Genomic DNA, 12,000 nt, shown 5'->3' with positions numbered 1-12,000 from the left:
GAAGCCTGGTGGGGGCGTAAAGCCCCTGTCAAATTCAGACCAACAAAGAGGTGTTATAGGTTCTCACTCTTAAATGTTGCATAAATCTTACTTCATTATTCAATGTTTTTAATTGTTTTACTGCATCAGGGATAGCATACCCAGAAGTTTCGGCTTTACAGCCTTCTTCAGTGTGTAGGTACAATTTTCTTTAATTCAAAACAGCATTTGTTAAAGAACAACTGATGAGCAGCAGGTGCTTCTAATCAGTGTTGCCACTCATCAGCCAATCAGGGCCCCTCTGGTCTACCTGTATACCAATTAGTCACAAAGAGATACAGAATTATAGGTTATAGGAGCGAACACGAAGGGCAACTCATAAATCAATCACCCCAGGTGTCCACTCACCTAAATACATCAATTCATGAGATAGCCACAAAGGACATCAGGCACAGCCGTTCATAAATATGTGGAGCCAACTCATGAACGATATGTAAAATCCGTTACAGCCTTAATCTAAAATTGATTTTAAAATAAACATTCTCATCAATCTACACACACTACCCCATAATCTTAAAGTGAAAAATAGTTTTTTAGAAATGTTTGCAAATGTATTAAAAAACAGAAATACCTTTTTACATAAGTTTTCAGACCCTTTGCTATGAGACTTGAAATTGAGCTCAGGTGCATCCTGTTTCCAATGATCATCCTTGAGATGTTTCTACAACTTGACTGGAGTCCACCTGTGGTAAATTTAATTGATTGGACATGATTTGGAAAGGCACACACCTGTCTATATAAGGTTCCACAGTTGACAGTGCATGTCAGAGCAAAAACCAAGCCATGAGGTCAAAGCACTACACCAATCAGGCCTTTATGTTAGTGGCAGACGGAAGACACTCCTCAGTAAAAGGCACAAGACAGCCCACTTGGAGTTTTCCAAAAAGCACCTTAAGACTCTCAGACCATGAGAAACAAGATTCTCTGGTCTGATGAAATCAAGATTAAACTCTTTGGCCTGAATTCCAAGCGTCACGTCTGGAGGAAACCAGGCTCCGCACATCACCTGGCCAATACCAGCCCTAAGGTGAAGCATGGAGGTGGCACCATCCCTACGGTGAAGCATGGTGGTGGCAGCATCATGCTGTGAGGATGTTTTTCAGCAGCAGGGACTGGGAGACTATTCAGGATCAAGGAAAAGATGAACGGAGCAAAGTACAGAGATCCTTGATGAAAACATGTTCCAGAACGCTCAGGACCTCAGACTGGGTGAAGGTTCAACTTCCAACAGGACAACGACCCTAAGCACACAGCCAGGATCACACAGAAGTGGCTTCGGAAAAAGTCTCTGAATGTCAGAGACCAGACTTGAACCCGATCTAACCTCTCTGGAGAGGCCTGAAAATAGCTGTGCAGCGACACTCCCCATCCAACCTGACAGAGCTTGAGAGGATCTGCAGAGAAGAATGGGAAAATCTCCCCAAATACAGGTGTGCCAAGCTTGTAGCGTCATACCCAAGAAGAATTGAGGCTGTAATCGCTGCCAAATGTGTTTCAACAAAGTACTGAGTAAAGGGTCTGAATAGTTTTATAAATGTTATTTTTCTGTTTTTGTTTTTCATTCAAATTTGCAAAAACTTCAAGAAACCTGTTTTCACTTTGTCATTATGGGGTATTGTGTGTAGATAAATAAATGATTTTATCATGTTTTAGTATACTGCTGTAACGTAGCAAAATGTGGAAAAAGTCAAGGTGATCTGAACACTTTATGCTCTGTGGGGTTATGTTGGGAGGAAGTTAATATATATATATATCATATATATAGTACATAGTAATATGATAACCCTCTGTGGGGTTATGTTGGGAGGAAGTTAATATAGCACATAGTGTTTGTTAACCATCTGTGTGGTTGGCAGGTTGTGTGGTATTATAATATAATAACCCTCTGTGTGGTTGACAGGTTGTGTGGTATTATAATATAATAACCCCCTGTGTGGTTGGCAGGTTGTGTGGTATTATAATATAATAACCCCCTGTGTGGTTGACAGGTTGTGTGGTATTATAATATCCCTCTGTGTGGTTGGCATGTTGTGTGGTATTATAATATAATATCCCTCTGTGTGGTTAACAGGTTGTGTGGTATTATAATATAATATCCCTCTGTGTGGTTAACAGGTTGTGTGGTATTATAATATCCCTCTGTGTGGTTGACAGGTTGTGTGGTATTATAATATCCCTCTGTGTGGTTGGCAGGTTGTGTGGTATTATAATATAATATCCCTCTGTGTGGTTAACAGGTTGTGTGGTATTATAATATCCCTCTGTGTGGTTGGCAGGTTGTGTGGTATTATAATATAATATCCCTCTGTGTGGTTAACAGGTTGTGTGGTATTATAATATCCCTCTGTGTGGTTGACAGGTTGTGTGGTATTATAATATAATATCCCTCTGTGTGGTTGACAGGTTGTGTGGTATTATAATATAATATCCCTCTGTGTGGTTAACAGGTTGTGTGGTATTATAATATAATATCCCTCTGTGTGGTTGACAGGTTGTGTGGTATTAAAATATAATATCCCTCTGTGTGGTTAACAGGTTGTGTGGTATTATAATATAATATCCCTCTGTGTGGTTAACAGGTTGTGTGGTATTATAATATCCCTCTGTGTGGTTGACAGGTTGTGTGGTATTATAATATAATATCCCTCTGTGTGGTTGACAGGTTGTGTGGTATTATAATATAATATCCCTCTGTGTGGTTGACAGGTTGTGTGGTATTATAATATAATATCCCTCTGTGTGGTTGACAGGTTGTGTGGTATTATAATATAATATCCCTCTGTGTGGTTGACAGGTTGTGTGGTATTATAATATAATATCCCTCTGTGTGGTTGACAGGTTGTGTGGTATTATAATATAATATCCCTCTGTGTGGTTGACAGGTTGTGTGGTATTATAATATCCCTCTGTGTGGTTGACAGGTTGTGTGGTATTATAATATAATAACCCTCTGTGTGGTTGACAGGTTATGTGGTATTATAATATAATATCCCTCTGTGTGGTTAACAGGTTGTGTGGTATTATAATATAATATCCCTCTGTGTGGTTGACAGGTTGTGTGGTATTATAATATCCCTCTGTGTGGTTGACAGGTTGTGTGGTATTATAATATAATATCCCTCTGTGTGGTTGACAGGTTGTGTGGTATTATAATATAATATCCCTCTGTGTGGTTGACAGGTTGTGTGGTATTATAATATCCCTCTGTGTGGTTGGCAGGTTGTGTGGTATTATAATATAATATCCCTCTGTGTGGTTAACAGGTTGTGTGGTATTATAATATCCCTCTGTGTGGTTGGCAGGTTGTGTGGTATTATAATATAATATCCCTCTGTGTGGTTAACAGGTTGTGTGGTATTATAATATCCCTCTGTGTGGTTGACAGGTTGTGTGGTATTATAATATAATATCCCTCTGTGTGGTTGACAGGTTGTGTGGTATTATAATATAATATCCCTCTGTGTGGTTAACAGGTTGTGTGGTATTATAATATAATATCCCTCTGTGTGGTTGACAGGTTGTGTGGTATTAAAATATAATATCCCTCTGTGTGGTTAACGGGTTGTGTGGTATTATAATATAATATCCCTCTGTGTGGTTAACAGGTTGTGTGGTATTATAATATCCCTCTGTGTGGTTGACAGGTTGTGTGGTATTATAATATAATATCCCTCTGTGTGGTTGACAGGTTGTGTGGTATTATAATATAATATCCCTCTGTGTGGTTGACAGGTTGTGTGGTATTATAATATAATATCCCTCTGTGTGGTTGACAGGTTGTGTGGTATTATAATATAATATCCCTCTGTGTGGTTGACAGGTTGTGTGGTATTATAATATAATATCCCTCTGTGTGGTTGACAGGTTGTGTGGTATTATAATATAATATCCCTCTGTGTGGTTGACAGGTTGTGTGGTATTATAATATCCCTCTGTGTGGTTGACAGGTTGTGTGGTATTATAATATAATATCCCTCTGTGTGGTTGACAGGTTGTGTGGTATTATAATATAATATCCCTCTGTGTGGTTAACAGGTTGTGTGGTATTATAATATAATATCCCTCTGTGTGGTTGACAGGTTGTGTGGTATTATAATATCCCTCTGTGTGGTTGACAGGTTGTGTGGTATTATAATATAATATCCCTCTGTGTGGTTGACAGGTTGTGTGGTATTATAATATAATATCCCTCTGTGTGGTTGACAGGTTGTGTGGTATTATAATATAATATCCCTCTGTGTGGTTGACAGGTTGTGTGGTATTATAATATAATATCCCTCTGTGTGGTTGACAGGTTGTGTGGTATTATAATATAATATCCCTCTGTGTGGTTGACAGGTTGTGTGGTATTATAATATAATATCCCTCTGTGTGGTTAACAGGTTGTGTGGTATTATAATATAATATCCCTCTGTGTGGTTGACAGGTTGTGTGGTATTATAATATAATATCCCTCTGTGTGGTTGGCAGGTTGTGTGGTATTATAATATAATATCCCTCTGTGTGGTTAACAGGTTGTGTGGTATTATAATATAATATCCCTCTGTGTGGTTGACAGGTTGTGTGGTATTATAATATAATATCCCTCTGTGTGGTTGACAGGTAGTGTGGTATTATAATAACCCTCTGTGTGGTTGACAGGTTGTGTGGTATTATAATATGATAACCCTTTGTGTGGAGTACAGGTCGTTTGGCGTGGTGTTATAATATAGTAACCCTCTGTGTGGAGTACAGGTCGTTTGGCGTGGTGTTATGGGAGCTGTTGACTGGAGAGATCCCCTACAAAGACGTGGACTCCTCAGCCATCATCTGGGGTGTGGGTAGCAACAGCCTCCACCTCCCTGTTCCCTCCACATGCCCTGATGGGTTCAAGATCCTCATGAAGCAGACATGGTGAGATACGCAGATCTGAGATAAATATCACACACCCTGCAAATATTCTAGGTAATATCTTCCTGTATAATAACATGGATTCATGTAATCTCGCCCTCTCCTTCCTCTTTTTGGTTGGTCTCCACTCCACTCTCTTGTTCTCCTCCCTCTCTCCTTGCTATTTGCCTTTTCTCCTCCCCTCCAGGCAAGGGAAGCCCAGGAATCGTCCGTCATTCCGTCAAATCCTACTCCATCTGGACATCGCCTCAGCTGATATCCTGGGAGCTCCTCAGGAGACCTACTTCAAGTCTCAGGTGAGAACACAACCATTCTAAGCCCCTAGCATACCTGTCCTTATAGACCATTCTAAGCCCCTAGCATACCTGTCCTTATAGACCATTCTAAGCCCCTAGCATACCTTTCCTTATAGACCATTCTAAGCCCCTAGCATACCTGTCCTTATAGACCATTCTAAGCCCCTAGCACACCTGTCCTTATAGACCATTCTAAGCCCCTAGCATACCTGTCCTTATAGACCATTCTAAGCCCCTAGCATACCTGTCCTTATAGACCATTCTAAGCCCCTAGCGTACCTGTCCTTATAGACCATTCTAAGCCCCTAGCATACCTGTCCTTATAGACCATTCTAAGCCCCTAGCATACCTGTCCTTATAGACCATTCTAAGCCCCTAGCATACCTGTCCTTATAGACCATTCTAAGGCCCTAGCATACCTGTCCTTATAGACCATTCTAAGGCCCTAGCATACCTGTCCTTATAGACCATTCTAAGCCCCTAGCATACCTGTCCTTATAGACCATTCTAAGCCCCTAGCATACCTGTCCTTATAGACCATTCTAAGCCCCTAGCATACCTGTCCTTATAGACCATTCTAAGCCCCTAGCATACCTGTCCTTATAGACCATTCTAAGCCCCTAGCATACCTGTCCTTATAGACCATTCTAAGCCCCTAGCATACCTGTCCTTATAGACCATTCTAAGCCCCTAGCATACCTGTCCTTATAGACCATTCTAAGCCCCTAGCATAACTGTCCTTATAGACCATTCTAAGCTATAGCCACCCTGTAGTGATATGTAACCCAGTGTGTGCTGTTCCTGTCAGTCTGAGTGGAGGGAGGAGGTGAGGAAACACTTTGAGAAGATCAAGTCTGAAGGAACCTGCATCCACCGACTGGATGAGGAGCTGATCAAACGCAGGAGGGATGAACTCAGGTAGGAGAGAGAGAGTTTGTATATACAGGTGACGTCGGGAAGTTTCCATACACCTTAACCAAATACATTTATACTCAGTTTTTCACAATTCCTAACATTTAATCCTAGTAAAAATGCCCTGTCTTAGGTCAGTTAGGATCACCACTTTATTTTAAAGAATGTGAAATGTCAGAATAATAGTAGAGAGAATGATTTATTTCAGCTTTTATGTCTTTCATCACATTCCCAGTGGGTCAGAAGTTTCCATACTCTCAATTAGTATTTGGTAGCATTGCTTTTAAATTGTTTAACTTGAGTCAGATGTTTCAGGTAGCCTTCCACAAGCTTCCAACAATAAGTTGGGTGAATTTTGGCCCATTCCTCCTGACAGAGCTGGTGTAACTGAGACAGGTTTGTAGGCCTTCTTGCTCGCACATGTTTTTTCAGTTCTGCCCACACATTTTCTATAGGATTGAGGTCAGGGCTTTGTGATGGCCACTCCAATACCTTGACTTTGTTGTCCTTAAGCCATTTTGCCACAACTTTGGAAGTATGCTTGGGGTCATTGTCCATTTGGAAGACCCATTTGCGACCAAGCTTTAACTTCCTGACTGATGTCTTGAGATGTTGCTTCAATATATCCACATAATTTTCCTACCTCATGATGCCTCCCCCTTTTTCCTCCAAACATAACAATGGTCATTATGGCCAAACAGTTCTATTCCTGTTTCATCAGACCAGAGGACAATAAGTATCTTTGTCCCCATGTGAAGTTGCAAACCGTAGTCTGGCTTTTTTATGGCGGTTTTGGAGCAGTGGCTTCTTCCTTGCTGAGTGGCCTTTCAGGTTATGTCGATATAGGACTCATTTTACTGTGGATATAGATACTTTTGTACCTGTTTCCTCCAGCATCTTCACAAGGTCCTTTGCTGTTGTTCTGGGATTGATTTGCACTTTTCGCACCAAAGTACGTTCATCTCTAGGAGGCAGAACGCGTCTCTTTCCTGAGCGGTATGATGACTGTGTGGTCCCATGGTGTTTATACTTGCGTACTATTGTTTGTACAGATGAACGTGGTACCTTCAGGCATTTGGAAATTGCTCCCAAGGATGAACCAGACTTGTGGAGGTCTACAATTCTTTTCTGAGGTCTTGGCTGATTTCTTTTGATTGTCCCATGATTTCAAGCAAAGAGGCACTGAGTTTGAAGGTAGTCCTTGAAATACATCCACAGTTACACCTCCAATTGACACAAATTATGTCAACTATCAGAAGCTTCTAAAGCCATGACATCATGACATAATTTTCTGGAATTTTCCAAGCTGTTTAAAAGCACAGTCAACTTAGTGTATGTAAACTTCTGACCCACTGGAATTGTGATACAGTGAATTATAAGTGAAATAATTTGTCTGTAAACAATTGTTGGAAAAATGACTTGTGTCATGCACAAAGTAGATGTCCTAACCGACTTGCCAAAACTATAGTTAGTTAACAAGAAATGTGTGGAGTGTTTGAAAAACGAGTTATAATGACTCCAACCTAAGTGTATGTAAACTTCCGACTTCAACTGTAGATAGATGTGTATTGAGCGTACTGTCTCTCTCTCTAGACATGCCCTGGACATCAGGGAGCACTACGAGAGGAAGTTGGAGAGAGCTAACAACCTCTACATGGAGCTGAGTGCCATCATGTTACAGCTGGAGGTCCGTGAGAAGGAGCTCATCAAGTACGTATAGAATGGATCCTGTATCCTACTACATCGATGTGGTAAAGGAGTCCAAGGAGACGTTCCATTGACCAGACTGGAACACATTCAACAAATCTGATCTACCTCAGTTGAAATTAGTCAAATCCGTCATGATTGATATATTGTAACAGGCCCACAATGTTTTTACTAAAGTCCAATTTGGATATATTTGGCTGTTTTAGCTGCATAACATGTAGAAGTTGTCCCTTTTCAGGTTTAGAAGAAGTGACTGCTAAATGCAATCTCTGTTTCTCTTGTCAGAACTAGGAAGAACAGGAGGGTCAGAACTAGGAAGAACAGGAGGGTCAGAACTAGGAAGAACAGGAGGGTCAGAACTAGGAAGAACAGGAGGGTCAGAACTAGGAAGAACAGGAGGGTCAGAACTAGGAAGAACAGGAGGGTCAGAACCAGGAAGAACAGGAGGGTCAGAACTAGGAAGAACAGGAGGGTCAGAACCAGGAAGAACAGGAGGGTCAGAACTAGGAAGAACAGGAGGGTCAGAACCAGGAAGAACAGGAGGGTCAGAACCAGGAAGAACAGGAGGGTCAGAACTAGGAAGAACAGGAGGGTCCGAACCAGGAAGAACAGGAAGGTCAGAACCAGGAAGAACAGGGCAATATGCACAAGTTACATCATCAGCGGGTGCAGCTGAACACTGTATGCTGGAAACACTCAATTTGTTATATTTTACTGAAACATAACCAATATTCGTTGAATATAAATACCGAACTTGTTTTTGCATGGATTCCGCGACGCGGTTCTCTTTTAACTACTAGGACCCCTATTTCTTGTCCTGGAATACTGCTTAACAGAGACACTAAGCTGCAAGCTAACGAAGTTGGTACCGGATGAGTTTTGCAGCCCTCTGTCTGGAGAAATAAATGAATGGTTCCAGCGCCTTAGGAGCTACTAGACTTTCTTTTGGGACAATCCGGATCACTCAGAGTTTTCCAATGCGGCAATTGTTTGCTTGCCGAGGATTATAGGCTTGATGTGTCTTCCTTGATCACGCAGGTCGCCAGCCTACGTAATGAAACTGGAAAACGAAGAGTGGCATGTTTACCTTTTCTACGCCGGTGTCTGGATGCTGTTCTCGCTTGTTGGATGCATCTCTGGCCATCTCTGGCCAGTGTTGCTTGGAGCTCCCCCATCTGATAGTGGAGTTGAAGGAGCACAGCAAGAGGACCATGGCAATCAAAGATGCTCGCATGTCACGAGCCGTGGAAGCCGAAGACAGCAGCCTCCCGCAAAGCAGTCAACACTCCCAACGAGAGGCCAACAACTAATAGTTTTGCCATCCTGGAGCCTGATCTACCTGCACCTTCGTCACTGGGAGTACCTGTGTCTGCGGCCACACTGCAACTCCTACGGTTTCGAAGTCGATGTCGGTAACCTTCTGTCCCTGCTCTGGATTCATTCTCGGGGTGGCAGGTAGCCTAGTGGTTAGAGCGTTGGGCTAGTAAGGTTGCAAGTTCAAATCCCCGAGCTGACAAGGTACTCGAATCCCCGAGCTGACAAGGTTCTTCCCCTGAACAAGGCAGTTAATCTACTGTTCCTAAGCTGTCATTGAAACTAAGAATGTGTTCTTAACTGACTTGCCTAGTTAAATAAAATGTAAAAACTGTCGGAGGCCTGCAACGGGCTCAAGTTATCCCACCTCTCGCACATCCATAAAGGCTTCTCTGAATCCTGTGATGCATGGGAGTGGGTTGATTTCCTTGTCTTTCTCGCCAGCGAGGATTTTGGTAAGAAATGGGACCGTTCCCAGTGCAAAAACAATTTTCTATCCTGGAGCTCGAGTAAATGACATTACTAAGCTGCTCCTGAATGTACTACGTCAGGACATTGATTCTATCCTAGTCCATGTGTGTTTTAATGACATTACTAAGCTGCTCCTGAATGTACTACACAGGACATTGATTCTATCCTAGTCCATGTGGGTTTTAATGACATTACTAAGCTGCTCCTGAATGTACTACACAGGACATTGATTCTATCCTAGTCCATGTGGGTTTTAATGACATTACTAAGCTGCTCCTGAATGTACTACGTCAGGACATGGACATCGATTCTATCCTAGTCCATGTGGGTTTTAATGACATTACTAAGCTGCTCCTGAATGTACTACGTCAGGACATGGACATCGATTCTATCCTAGTCCATGTGGGTTTTAATGACATTACTAAGCTGCTCCTGAATGTACTACACAGGACATTGATTCTATCCTAGTCCATGTGGGTTTTAATGACATTTCTAAGCTGCTCCTGAATGTCAGGACATAAACATTGATTCTATCCTAGTCCATGTGTGTTTTAATGACATTACTAAGCTGCTCCTGAATGTACTACACAGGACATTGATTCTATCCTAGTCCATGTGGGTTTTAATGACATTACTAAGCTGCTCCTGAATGTACTACACAGGACATTGATTCTATCCTAGTCCATGTGGGTTTTAATGACATTACTAAGCTGCTCCTGAATGTCAGGACATAAACATTGATTCTATCCTAGTCCATGTGTGTTTTAATGACATTACTAAGCTGCTCCTGAATGTACTACACAGGACATTGATTCTATCCTAGTCCATGTGGGTTTTAATGACATTTATAAGCTGCTCCTGAATGTACTACACCAGGACATAAACATTGATTCTATCCTAGTCCATGTGGGTTTTAATGACATCATGAACAGCAGCTCTGAACAGTTGAAACTGAATTTTAAAGAGCTGATTCACTCTCTGCTTGACACTAATAAAAGACCCATCATATCTGGCCCTGTGCCCTCTCTGAATCGTGGCATTGAATGCTTTAGCAGGATTCTTTCTCTTCACAACTGGTTACGTGATTATTGGGTAACTTTTGTTGGCAATTTCGATACCTTTTGGAAACAGAACATGTTTTATAAGGAGGATGGGATCCACCCAAATCATTTGGGTTCCTCGATCCTTTCACAGCATTATAAGGCTGCGTTGAGACAATGACTTATCAATGATTCAAGCCCAGCTCAGTTAATCCCTACCATTGTGTCCCTGAGTTGTCATAAGGCTTCAGCAAATGTACATTATCATAGGGGCGTTGGAAGACACAATGTAAGTAACCTAATTTATGTCCCTCTAACTGCCCTGAATGTCTCTGCTGATCCTACAGCTTTTGTATACAGCAATCAACCTGGAGGTATATTTTCTGGGTGATTTAAATACTGACTGGCTTTCATCAAGCTGCCCACTCAAGAGAAAGCTTCAACCTGTAACCAGTAGCTGCAACCTGGTTCAGGTCATCAGTCAACTACCAGGGTATTTACAAACAGCACAGGAATGAGATTATCAACATGTATTGATCACATCTTTACTAATGCTGCAGAAATTAGCTATAGTAGCCATATCTAGGAAAACCAAAGTTCCAAAGGCTGGGTCTAATATAGTGTATAAGAGGTCAGGCTGGGCCTGATATAGGGTATAAGAGGACAGGCTGGGCCTGATATAGTGTATAAGAGGTCAGGCTGGGCCTAATATAGTGTATAAGAGGTCAGGCTGGGCCTGATATAGGGTATAAGAGGACAGGCTGGGCCTGATATAGTGTATAAGAGGTCAGGCTGGGCCTAATATAGGGTATAAGAGGACAAGCTGGGCCTGATATAGTGTATAAGAGGTCAGGCTGGGCCTAATATAGTGTATAAGAGGACAGGCTGGGCCTGATATAGTGTATAAGAGGTCAGGCTGGGCCTAATAGAGTGTATAAGAGGACAGGCTGGGCCTGATATAGTGTATAAGAGGTCAGGCTGGGCCTAATATAGGTGTATAAGAGGTCATACAATAGGTTTTGTACTGATTCATATGTTGATGATGTAAATAATATCTGTTGGTACGAGGTGGATAATGAGTCTCCAGATCTCCAACAAAAGACAGTTTGACCGAGTCATCAGTGTGTCATTACTACCCCCCCCGTAGGAGAGAGTTGGCTGTGGAGAAGAAGTATCCAGGTAACTACAAGCGTTCCCACCTGGTGCGGCCCATCGTCAGGCCCAACGCCGTGGAGAAATTCATCAGGAAGAAAGGCTGCATTTCCCACAAGACTGGGATACCCCCTGCGAAGAGGTCAGAGCTCTCACTTTATTAAAGACGGGCATGGCAT

At 42.0% G+C, this 12,000-nt stretch overlaps 1 protein-coding gene across 1 annotated transcript in view; it reads left to right on the top strand.

Moving 5' to 3' along the window:
• The window catches only part of LOC139381016 (mitogen-activated protein kinase kinase kinase 13), a 147,376-nt gene that overhangs the window by 111,284 nt on the left and 24,092 nt on the right, over positions 1-12,000 (top strand). The window contains exons 6-10 of the mRNA XM_071124247.1: positions 4,774-4,932; positions 5,117-5,225; positions 6,034-6,143; positions 7,731-7,847; positions 11,817-11,963. Coding sequence (XP_070980348.1) covers positions 4,774-4,932; positions 5,117-5,225; positions 6,034-6,143; positions 7,731-7,847; positions 11,817-11,963 — 642 coding nt within the window. The remainder of the gene's footprint in view (positions 1-4,773; positions 4,933-5,116; positions 5,226-6,033; positions 6,144-7,730; positions 7,848-11,816; positions 11,964-12,000) is intronic.

This window comes from Oncorhynchus clarkii, chromosome 22, assembly GCF_045791955.1.
Source record: "Oncorhynchus clarkii lewisi isolate Uvic-CL-2024 chromosome 22, UVic_Ocla_1.0, whole genome shotgun sequence".
Lineage (NCBI taxonomy): Eukaryota > Metazoa > Chordata > Actinopteri > Salmoniformes > Salmonidae > Oncorhynchus > Oncorhynchus clarkii.
The sequence above is the reverse complement of the archived record's forward strand: the minus strand, read 5'-3'. Positions and strand labels throughout refer to the sequence as shown.